The sequence below is a fragment of the Pongo pygmaeus genome, chromosome X, assembly GCF_028885625.2.
Source record: "Pongo pygmaeus isolate AG05252 chromosome X, NHGRI_mPonPyg2-v2.0_pri, whole genome shotgun sequence".
In the NCBI taxonomy this organism is placed as follows: Eukaryota; Metazoa; Chordata; class Mammalia; order Primates; family Hominidae; genus Pongo; species Pongo pygmaeus.
In genome coordinates, this window is record NC_072396.2 from 30,846,762 (window position 1) to 30,858,301 (window position 11,540).

Here is an 11,540-nt window from a genome sequence, read left to right on the forward strand (position 1 = left end):
TTTATCCACTCTCCTTCTGAAGGACATATTGGTTGCTTCCCAGTTTGGGCAATTATGAATAAAGCTACTATAAACATTTGTGTGCAGGTTTTTTTTTTTTTTTTTGTGGACATGCCGATTTCAACTCATTTGGCTAAATAACAAGGAGCGCACTTGCTAGATCATATGATAAGAGTATGCATAGCTTTGTAAGAAACTTACAAACTGTCTTCAAAAGTGGCTGTATCATTTTTCATGTCCACCAGCAATGACAGTGTGCTCCTGTTGCTCCACATCCTCATCAGTATTTGGGGTTATCAGTGTTTTTGATTTTGACCATTCTTATAGGTATGTAGTGGTATCACATTATTGTTTTAATTGGCAAGTCTCTAATGATATGTGATGTTGACCATCATTTCATGTACGTATTTGCCTTCCGTATATATTATTTGTTGAGGTGCCTGTTTAGATCTTTTGTCCATTTTTAATAGGGTTGGTCTGTTCTTATTGTTCAGTTTTAAGACATTTTTGTATGTTTTGGTTAACAGTCCCTTATCAGATATGGCTTTTGAAAATAATTTTTCCCAACCTGGGAGTTATCTTATTCTCTTTGTGGTATCTTTAGCAGAGCAGAAGTTTTAATTTAGCGAAGTCCAGATTATCAATTATTTTCTTTCACAGATGCCCATCACATTTTACATCAGAACTAGAAAAGATGAAATTCTTGGTCTGAAGTTGCAGTTATCAGTCAGCAGAAGAGACAGTCCACAACCTTGCATGGAGTCCAGATGAGGATCCTGAGTGCAAACTTGGGACCTAAAGAGCCCAGGACAGAGAGAGCACTAAATGCTTCTAGGCAGGGGTGGTGGGTTGAGGGGCCCCTAGACTTCCCTCATCTGGGTTCCAGAAAACTAAAGAGTCAATTTCACAACACCAATAGAGGGAGGCTCAGGCCCTGCCAAGAGCTGACATGATAATTCTAAAGGTAATCAGAGTGGATCCTCTCCAAGCCAGAACACAGAAAGCCCCACTGCAAGCCTTGTTGTCACCCAGTCAGCCCCAGGCAGGGTTGGCAAGCTGCAGCTTAAGGCACATTGTAACTTCCTCAGCTGGCTTCTTAGGGGACAGAATGACTAAGAACAATAGCCCAGTGAATACTTAGAGCAGTGTTCTCAAGGAATCCTGCAGAGGCGGCTTCTGAAAAGCCAAGGTAGTATCTGCCTGCTGAAGGTGTTCTCAGGATTTCATTTGCTCTTCTCCAGGGACCACATCACCTGCCCTTCTGCCTACACTCCTACCTGCTGTACCTAACCACAGCCATCATGCCTCGGGGTCAGAAGAGTAAGCTCCGTGCCCGTGAGAAACGCCAGCGGACCCGTGGTCAGACCCAGGATCTCAAGGTTGGTCAGCCTACTGCAGCAGAGAAAGAAGAGTCTCCTTCCTCTTCCTCATCTGTTTTGGGGGATACTCCCTCCAGCTCCCTTGCTTTTGGCATTCCCCAGGAGCCTCAGAGAGAGCCACCCACCACCCCTGCTGCCGCAGCTATGTCATGCACTGGATCTGATGAAGGTGACGGGAGCCAAGATGAGGAAAATGCAAGTTCCTCCCAGGCCTCAACATCCACTGAGAGATCACTCAAAGATCCTCTAACCAGGAAGACGAAGATGTTAGTGCAGTTCCTGCTGTACAAGTATAAAATGAAAGAGCCCACTACAAAGGCAGAAATGCTGAAGATCATCAGCAAAAAGTACAAGAAGCACTTCCCTGAGATCTTCAGGAAAGTCTCTCAGCGCACAGAGCTGGTCTTTGGCCTTGCCTTGAAGGAGGTCAACCCCACCACTCACTCCTACATCCTCGTCAGCATGCTAGGCCCCACCAACGATGGAAACCAGAGCAGTGCCTGGACCCTTCCGAGGAATGGGCTTCTGATGCCTCTACTGAGTGTGATCTTCTTAAATGGCAACTGTGCCCGTGAAGAGGAAATCTGGGAATTCCTGAATATGTTGGGGATCTATGATGGAAAGAGGCACCTTATATTTGGGGAACCCCGAAAGCTCATCACCCAAGATCTGGTGCAGGAAAAATATCTGGAATACCAGCAGGTGCCCAACAGTGATCCCCCACGCTATCAATTCCTGTGGGGTCCAAGAGCTTATGCAGAAACCAGCAAGATGAAAGTCCTGGAGTTTTTGGCCAAGGTGAATGACACCACTCCCAATAACTTCCCACTCCTTTATGAAGCGGCTTTGAGAGATGAAGAAGAGAGAGCTGGAGCCCGGCCCAGAGTTGCAGCCAGGCGTGGCACTACAGCCATGACTAGCGCGTATTCCAGGGCCACATCCAGTAGCTCTTCCCACCCCATGTGAGATCTAAGGCAAATTGTTCACTTTGTGGTTGAAAGACCTGCTGCTTTCTCTGTTCCTGTGATGCATGAATAACTCGTTGATTTATCTCTTTGTTGTATTTTCCAGTGATGTTTCTTAAAATAGAAAGTTTATTTAGATTCAGAATATAAGTTTAGAAATGGCACGCATCACACGTTTATTGCTGTTTATCAGGTTGGTTTAGTGATAATAATTTTGTCTTTGAAATACAAATAGAAAATCCTGAAATAATTTTTGTGATACAGAGCAAAATAACACGGCATGGGAGTAAGGTTATCCTTAGAAATTTAAAATAACTCCACAGTAGAATCTGAAGACAGAAAGAGAAGAAAAGTAAAAGTTTCTTTATTAGTGGTTTGTCTTACTCAGTTCAGTCTTTTTTTGTTCATAAATTTAAAAGTTACATACCCGGTTTGCTTAGATTATTCAAGAATGTGGAGGCCTGGGCCAAGGTCAATGACAGTGTCCCCATTGTCTTCCCTCCATTAAGAGAAGACTTTGAGAGATGAGGGAGAGAGAGCCAGAGACAGTGTTGCAACTGGGCCTGGCATGTTTCAGTGTGGTGTCCAGCAGTGTCTCCTACTCCTTGTGAAGTCTGAGGTATATTCTTTACTTTTGATTAAGAAAACACTTAACCTTCTAATTAATGGAGGGCCAAAGGGGAGTTGGTGGGAACACCATATATAACATATTTGTATGTAAAATGATTTATCTTTTCTTTTTCCTGTTTTTCAGTGTTCTTTTTTTAAATTGTAGATTTATTTAGTTTCAGAATCTAAGTTTATGAATGGCATGAATCACTCATTTATTAAAATATATCAGGTTGAAGAGTGAGAATTTTTGCATTATGTACAACAATTTAAAAGTCTTTTAAGTCTTTTTCTGTGATCTAGAACAAGATAATATGGCATTGGAATATGGAATTTGTGAAAAGAAAATTACCTTGCAATAAAGTTGGTGGGACCAGGAAGTAGAGAAAAAAAAAGTAAAATGTGGTCAATTCTTGCTTTGTTTTATTCTTTTTAGTCTTTCTTTGTAAAACTGAAGTATATGTACCTGGATTGGTTTAGCTTTTTCAGGAATGTGGGGGAAATTAAATAGCAATACATTTGACTTCCTGGTCACTTACACTTTAATTGTCCAAATATTAATTGAGCAGCTGTACTTTGGAGGGCTCCTGGCTAGTACCGGATAAGCTAAGAAAACAAAAAACAAACAAACAACAAAAAAACCCCAATCCCTGCCCATAGAATTTTAGAATCCAACAGCAGCTATCATATAATGAAGGTGATGAGATACTCCCTAAGACCTAAAGACAGGTGAAAAGAGGGGATAAGAAAGAAGGTGGGGGTGTTTCCAGCAGTGGAATCTAGTGTAAATGTCCTAAGCAAGGTAATTGAGACTTTGGGAAACTGAACATACTGCAATAGGAGGTAATTTTATGTCCCGGCATAGTGCCTAGATGGGGCGCACTGAGCAGGGGTCACACACTCAGATGGTGGATCTCACACTTGAGAGATGGAGACTGGAATGAAAAATTGCCTTTAATAGTTACTTTGGGATTGTGGAAAAACCAGAGGGGATCTTTGCCTGGAGCAGGGATTGAAAGTGGCCGGTGCTCTTGTCCCAGTGCAAGTGAAGTGAATCCAGTACACAAACTAGGTGTTTTATGCACGTAGCCCCCAGGGTGTTTCTGAGAAATAAAGGTGATACTCCTTTAAGACTGGAAACTCATAGGCCACTGGGCTAATACTCTGCTATCAGCTGGGGAGCCAGAACCCATTCCATTAAAAGGAATTTTTTTTCCTTTCATGTGTTTTTGCAAATTCTAAGGGAGATCTGGATTTTTGATAGTGGTGAAATGAATGAAAATAAGAGTGGTTTGGATGAAAGGCCAGAGTTGGTCCTTGAACCAAACCCTAGAAGGTTTGAGTTGCTTTCAGCTGAGAAAGACAACTCCACACTCAAAATATGATTTAATATGGAAAAGTTATTTAGAGTTTCTTTGTAAGCTGCGTTTTGGGCTGATTTTGTTGTTCCATGTCTTAGAATGCTGTATATTCTTTGTTATCTCTTGGACTTAAAGAAAATCAGCAGGGTGGATGATTTCTTCTGTAGTTGAAATAATCATAGTAATAACAAGTATTGTTTAAAGTCTCAATGCACACCAGGGCTTTGCACACTTTCACCACATTCCACCAGTCCTACAAGACAAGGCTTATCAAGCCCATTTCACAGATGTAGAGCCTGAGGCTCATAGAGTTTGGTAATGTGCCCAAGTTCACACAGCTAGTAAGTGATAGGGCTGGAACTAGACTGCTGGTCTGAATTCCTCTAGAGCCCACACTATTCCACTCCTCCCAAACTGAAGCTTACTGTGGATTTCTTAATTCATTTTCTTCTACAACCCCAAAGTGTGTCTCAGGTAAGAAAGAGGAGGTCTCTGTACCCCAAACACTGGATTGGAATACATAACCAGAGCAAGAAGAATACCAAAATAATTGACAGATGTGAATTAAAGAGAAAAAGAAATAATACTCAGTGACAATATGATCACCAACAGAAGCAAAACTGGATAGCTTCAAAAGATCAAAAGATTACAAAAATCATCTGGCTCCACCCTTTTCTGTAGAAAGTAAAACTTTTAGAACTACCCTTTGGTTGGTGAAGTGAAGGAATAGATCAACATGTTTTTTTCCCTGAGAGCACAACATCTGTCCTAGGCTCTCCACCTGCCGTTTCAGTTTCCCAACGTCACATCGCTTCTGGGACAGGGACCTCTTCTCTGCAAGGTTTGCAAAGAGGAAACTGGTCAAATTTTTGCAGGGATGTGACATTTCCCTGGAAGAGTTTGATCAAGAGACAGGAGCCAATATGAGAACCCTCATGAATGAATGGTGGGGAGAAAACCACTCCAAAATGCAAAGGTTCATCCAGACCCTCAGGAGAGTGACCTCAGTTCAGTAGATAGAGGAGTCCCAGGTTCTGATACATGTAAAGGCGAGGAGCATAAATGAAGACTGATGGAAGGACCCAGCCAAAACTGTGGAGTTCTATGGAGTCCTTTCCTTACTATCTGTTTTTGCAGGTTGCAAAAGGACCGTGATCATATGAAGATCATCCAGGAGTACAACTCGAAATTCTCAGAAAACAGGACCTTGATGTGAGAGGAGCAGGTTCAGGTAAACAAAGGGTAAGTTACAGGTTTGCTCACTTGTCAAGGTGAGGACCTGAATGTGGACTAAGGGTAGCACCCACATGGCCTCACAAAGTCCCCTCTGCTGTCAGCCCTAGGAAGACTTGGCGGAGATGGCAGGCTGATTTCTGCCTGGAAAGTCTCAGGGAGATGACTGGTTCCGTCTAATTGGGGCAGCCTCAGTTTCACAGAGGGAAGAGGCCGAGACCCTAACAAGAATCAATGTAGGGCTCTTAAGTGTTAAGAGGGGACTCCACCAGCAGATGAGTCCCCACAGAATTCATCCCCTGTTTTGAGGCATCAGACAGAGCTGTCTACCTAAGGGGCCTCTCATTTCCGCCTGGAAGGTCTCAGGGAGGATGGGGAGCTTGGGGCCTGAAGGGAGTAGCTTCAGTTCTGCCTGGAGAGGAAACCAGAGTCACGGTGAGGACTCTGAGAGCTGATGAGAAGGCCTCTCCCCAAAACGGGACTTTCACAGAGCCCTGCCGCTGCTGTCAGGCCTGTGAGGCCCAGGCAGGGATGGCCTGTGTGGCACGCTCAGATTTCCACCTTGGGGGCTGAGAGAGGTGGGGCTATTGTTTGGAAGCTGGCGGATTTGGGTCAGCAGGCGGAGTCGTCCCAGGCTGCTAGATACTAAGGTGAGGAACCCTAGTGGGGACGTAGGGACCAGCGACGCTAGAACAGTGACGTCCCGTAGCGTCCTGCCTCTGCCGTCAGCCCTCAGAGGCCCTGGGCTGCCAGATGTGGCTCATCCTCGTTTCCTTTTTGAAGGCGAGGACCCGAGCGAGCTTAAGGGGTGGAGTACAGCGTCTGGTCAGCCGAGGGTGAATTCTCAGGACTGGTCGGAAGTCAAGGTGAGGACCTTGAGTGTAAATTGAAGAGACCACCCCCACCCGTAACAAAGAGGTCCCCTCTAAGTCCCGCTTCTGCATTTGGTCCTGGGAGGCCTCAGGTAACCGGATGGGTAGCACCCTGACTGTCTCTTCAGCGACTCAGGGAGACTAAGGCTTCGGCCTAAGGCTTATAGACTCAGGTCAATAGAGGGAGGAGTCCTAAACCCTACTACCCGTAATCCCAGAACTTTGGGAGGCCGAGGCGGGTGGATCACGAGGTCAGGATATCAAGACCATCCTGGCTAACACGGTGAAACCCCGTCTCTACTAAAAATAGAAAAAATTAGCCAGATGTGGTGGTGGGCGGCTGTAGTCCCAGCTACTCAGGAGGCTGAGGCAGGAGAATGGCGTGAACCCGGGAAGCGGAGCTTACAGTGAGCCGAGATTGCACCACTGCACTCCAGCCTGGGTGACAGAGCGAGACTCAGTCTCAGAAAAAAAAAAAAAAAAAAAAAAAGTCCCGCTCCTGCTGTCCTCACGCACAGGCCCCAGTCAGCCTTGGTGGGATGTGGCCCACTATGACTGTGAACTTAGGTCCAAGGAATATGAGAACTTTTGTACGGGGCATGGTCTTAGGGCCAGTCGTTGGGTGGAGTCCCAGAAAGAGTGCCGAGTGGAGGTGGAGACACTGAGTGAGGAAATGGCTACTCTATACACAAGGGAGACAACAGCGCCTGATGCTGTCCCTGGGAGTCCCAGGCCAGAGCTGGCAGGCTCAAGTACTCCCTGGCTTCTGCCTTCATGGTCTTAGAGAGAGGAGGGCCTTGGTTTAAGGCCTCACTGCCCCAGTTCAGTAGAGAGATAGGAGTCATACGCCAAGACAGGTGTCAAGGTACAATTTCTTTATGAGGAATGAGATAACCATCTAGTCCAGAACAGGCAGGAACACAGTCTTACCTTGGCGTTCATTCCTTAGAAGCCAGGGTTAGAACTCTCAAGTTGAGATGCCCCTCATTTCCTTCAGGGGCTGTTTCAGGTACATAATGGCTTTGGTTTAACATGAAAGCCCTTGTTTAGTACAGGGAGGAGGCCCAGTTCCTAAAAGATGGTGATACTGAGGGAGTATGAGGGGACCCCCTCCAAGAAAGAGGTAACACAGATAGAGCCCTATCCCCACTGAGACCTGGGAGATCCAGGTATGGTGACATGATGAGTCTCACTCACTTCTTCCTAGAGCATCTCAGGGAAGTGAGGAACTTTATCAAAGGGGGCAGCCTTATGTTAGCAGCTAGAGGATTCCTAGGTAATTCCAGGAGTCAAGAAGAAGACCCTGAGAACTGGGGGGAAACTACTCATCCCATAACAGTGAAAGAAACACGGAATTCCTTCCTGATTTTCATCCTTGGGAGATGATGGACAATTGTAGCCAGATGGGAAAAGTTTCATTTCTTCCTCAGGGAGTTGTGGGGGGGTGCTTTGTATGACTGGATAGGCGTTAGATCAAGACAGAGAAGACACTGAGGGAGGAATGAGATGAGCATTGACCTAGAGAGTGGGGCTTCACCAAGTTCCACCCCCTCTCAGCTCTGGGAAACCCCAGGCAGAAGTACCCAGATGTGTCATCCCCTCAAGACTAGCCCTGGGTACTCAGAGAGGTGAAGGCTTTTGTATGAGCCTGGAAGAATCAAGTGGGATTAGAGAGGAGCTCAGACTCTGCTTGAGTGAAGACTAAAGAGAACAACGACCCCAGAACAGTGGAGCCCCATAGAGGACGTGGTGACTGGATGTGATTCAGGCTTTCTTTCATCTTGGGACTATGAGGCAATGGGAATCTTAATCTGATGTGAGGGGCCTCAGGTCAGTAGAGAGAGGATTTCCAGGTTGTGCCAGGCCTCATAGAGAGGTCTTGAGGGAACTCCCACCTCATCAGTGGGGATCCCTCAGAGTCCCTCTGTATGTCAGTGCTAGGAAGCCCTGAGCATAAATGTCAGAAGTGCCCCTAAATTTCTCTTCAGGAGTAACAGGGAGATGAAGGTCTTAGTCAGATGGGTTAGCGGGAGGGATGGGAGGCATTTTAGGCCCTCCCAGGAGTCAAACTGGAGACCTTGAGTGAGGACCATGAGTGGGACTACACATCACAGGGCTTCAACCTGCCAGCCACAGCTTTCAGCCTCTGGAGAATATGGGCATTGTGACCAGATACAGCCACCCTCATTTCCTCCATTGGGTCTCAGGCAGATGTAGGCCTTACTATGAGTAAATGTCCTCAGGTGTAAAGAGAACAGAGCCCTAGGCCCTTCTGGGAGTCAAAGTATGGGTGTGGACTGAAGGTACCATTCCCCCAAGCCCCCAACCCCCACCCCAAATAGAGGAAAAACAACGATGCTAGCCGTGTCTCTGCACTTAGCTCTCAAAGGCCTTGGCCAAGGGTTGCCAGGCTGAGACTTTATTTCTTTGCATCAGGTCTAAGGGAGGTGACAGCTTTGGTCTGAAGATGCAGCACCAGTTAGCAGAAGACAGGTTCCCAGAACTTAGATATAGGTGAGATGAGGACTCTGAATTAAGATTGAGGTCCAACTAGCCCAGGACAGAGAGAGTTCCATAGAACTGTCAGCACTGCCATCCCGCCCAGCCCCCGGTAAGGATGGTAGGCTGAAGCAGTGCCTCATTTTTCTTTGGTGGATTCCAGGGAGCTTTGAAGTGTCAGCTTCAGAGCAGCACAGGAAGGAGGTCCCAGACCCTTCCAAGAGTAGATATGAAGATCCTGTATATGAATTGAGAGGGCCCTTGAACACAGAGGGAGTCTACACTGCCAACCTCTGCTGTCACCCAGTCAGCCCCAGACAGGGTTGGCAACAAGAACCCAGTGGGTTCCTAGAGCAATGCCCTCAAGAACACCAGCAGAAGTGGCTCTCTAAAAGCCAAGGTGGTACCTCCCTGCTGCAAGTACTCACAGGAACTCATTCTCTCTTCTTCAGGCCCCACATCTCCTGTCCTTCTGCTCACATTCCTGCCTGTTTTGCCTGACCACAGCCATCATGCCTCGGGGTCAGAAGAGTAAGCTCCGAGCTCGTGAGAAACGCCGCAAGGCGCGAGAGGAGACACAGGGTCTCAAGGTTGCTCACGCCACTGCAGCAGAGAAAGAGGAGTGCCCCTCCTCCTCTCCTGTTTTAGGGGATACTCCCACAAGCTCCCCTGCTGCTGGCATTCCCCAGAAGCCTCAGGGAGCTCCACCCACCACCACTGCTGCTGCAGCTGTGTCATGTACCGAATCTGACGAAGGTGCCAAATGCCAAGGTGAGGAAAATGCAAGTTTCTCCCAGGCCACAACATCCACTGAGAGCTCAGTCAAAGATCCTATAGCCTGGGAGGCAGGAATACTGATGCACTTCATGCTACGTAAGTATAAAATGAGAGAGCCCATTATGAAGGCAGATATGCTGGAGGTTGTTGATGAAAAGTACAAGGATCGCTTCACTGAGATCCTCAATGGAGCCTCTCGCCGCTTGGAGCTGGTCTTTGGCCTTGATTTGAAGGAAGACAACCCTAGTGGCCACACCTACACCCTCGTCAGTAAGCTAAACCTCACCAATGATGGAAACCTGAGCAATGATTGGGACTTTCCCAGGAATGGGCTTCTGATGCCTCTCCTGGGTGTGATCTTCTTAAATGGCAACTCCGCCACTGAGGAAGAGATCTGGAAATTCATGAATATGTTGGGAGCCTATGATGGAGAGGAGCACTTAATCTATGGGGAACCCCGTAAGTTCATCACCCAAGATCTAGTGCAGGAAAAATATCTGAAGTACGAGCAGGTGCCCAACAGTGATCCCCCATGCTATCAATTCCTATGGGGTCCGAGAGCCTATGCTGAAACCACCAAGATGAAAGTCCTCGAGTTTTTGGCCAAGATGAACGGTATCACTCCCCGTGACTGCCCATCCCATTATGAAGAGGCTTTGAGAGATGAGGAAGAGAGAGCCCGAGTCCGATCCAGTGTTAGAGCCAGGCATCGCACTACTGCCACGACTTTTAGAGCACGTTCTAGAGCCCCATTCAGCAGGTCCTCCTACCCCATGTGAGAACTCAGGCAGATTGTTCACTTTGTTTTTGTGGCAAGATGCCAACCTTTTAAAGTAGTGAGCAGCCAAGATATGCCTAGAGAGATCATCATATATGTCTCCTTTGTGTTCCTGTTAAACATTAGTATCTTTCAAGTGTTTTTCTTTTAATAGAATGTTTATTTAGAGTTGGGATCTATGTCTATGAGCGACATGGATCACACATTTATTGGTGCTGCCAGCTTTAAGCATGAGAGTTTTGATATTCTATATTTTTGAAATCGTTGAATCTTTTTTGGGTTCAAGAAGAAGAAAGCATAGCTTTAGAATAGAGATTTTCTCAGAAATGTGTGAAAGAACCTCACACAACATAATTGGAGTCTTAAAATAGAGGAAGAGTAAGCAAAGCATGTCAAGTTTTTGTTTTCTGCATGCACTTTTGTTTTTGTAAAATCCAAAGATACATACCTGGTTGTTTTTAGCCTTTTCAAGAATGCAGATAAAATAAATAGTAATAAATTATATTACTTGTTCAGTGGCTCATTTATTCTCACCATAAATTGAGCATCTGCTCTTTGTAAGGCTCTGTGATAGTAGTGATTGTACTAAGTTAAAGAAGACCCTTCCCCTGCACACAGATTTTTAGTCTAAGGACAGTTATTATTTAAGGAAGATGGTGAGATACACTCTAACATGTACAGATTTTTTTTACATAAAAAACCACTCATTTAAAAAAAAGAAAAAGCAGTGAGAATGGTGGGAGAAGGTTCAGACAAGAGCAGTCAAGTGTTAATTTCCTAGCCAAGGCACTTCGTGGTGTGGGACAATGCAAGTCCCTCGTTGGGAGGTCATTTTAAGTTAGCTCCATGGTGAACTGGATGAGGTTGTGATAATCATAAGAAGGTGCCAAACCCTCAGATCATGAGCCTTAGAGTTGAGAGATTAAGCCTGGAAAGGGAAACTGCCCTTAACAGTTACTTTGGGATTGTGGGTAAAGCAGAGAGAACCTGTGTCTGGAGTAGGAGTGGAAGAATACAGTGCTCTCGTCCCAGGGCAGTCAAACACAGTGCACAAACTAGTTGTTTTA

General features: G+C 46.0%; 2 protein-coding genes across 3 annotated transcripts; both read left to right on the plus strand.

The window, feature by feature from the left end:
* Window positions 1-1,053: 1,053 nt before the first annotated feature.
* Window positions 1,054-3,476, plus strand: MAGEB4 (MAGE family member B4). The gene has a single exon (XM_054473149.1). The coding sequence runs from the start codon at window positions 1,302-1,304 to the stop codon at window positions 2,343-2,345; it is 1,044 nt and encodes a 347-aa protein (XP_054329124.1). The 5' UTR covers window positions 1,054-1,301; the 3' UTR covers window positions 2,346-3,476.
* On the plus strand, window positions 2,868-10,975 carry MAGEB1 (MAGE family member B1). Of its 2 annotated transcripts, XM_054473151.2 has the most exons (4): window positions 2,868-2,963; window positions 5,452-5,556; window positions 6,331-6,413; window positions 9,371-10,975. In XM_054473151.2, exon 4 carries the CDS (start codon window positions 9,431-9,433, stop codon window positions 10,472-10,474), a length of 1,044 nt encoding a protein of 347 aa, XP_054329126.1. In that variant the 5' UTR covers window positions 2,868-2,963; window positions 5,452-5,556; window positions 6,331-6,413; window positions 9,371-9,430; the 3' UTR covers window positions 10,475-10,975. The 2 variants fall into 2 exon arrangements, with proteins under 2 accessions (XP_054329126.1, XP_054329125.1); XM_054473150.2 differs by lacking the exon at window positions 6,331-6,413.
* The last annotated feature ends 565 nt before the right edge of the window (window positions 10,976-11,540 follow it).

Excerpts from the sequence above, each read along its gene's own strand:
- MAGEB4 (XM_054473149.1), top strand. The coding sequence starts at position 1,302 with ATGCCTCGGGGTCAGAAGAGTAAGCTCCGTGCCCGTGAGAAACGCCAG.
- MAGEB1 (XM_054473151.2), top strand. The coding sequence starts at position 9,431 with ATGCCTCGGGGTCAGAAGAGTAAGCTCCGAGCTCGTGAGAAACGCCGC.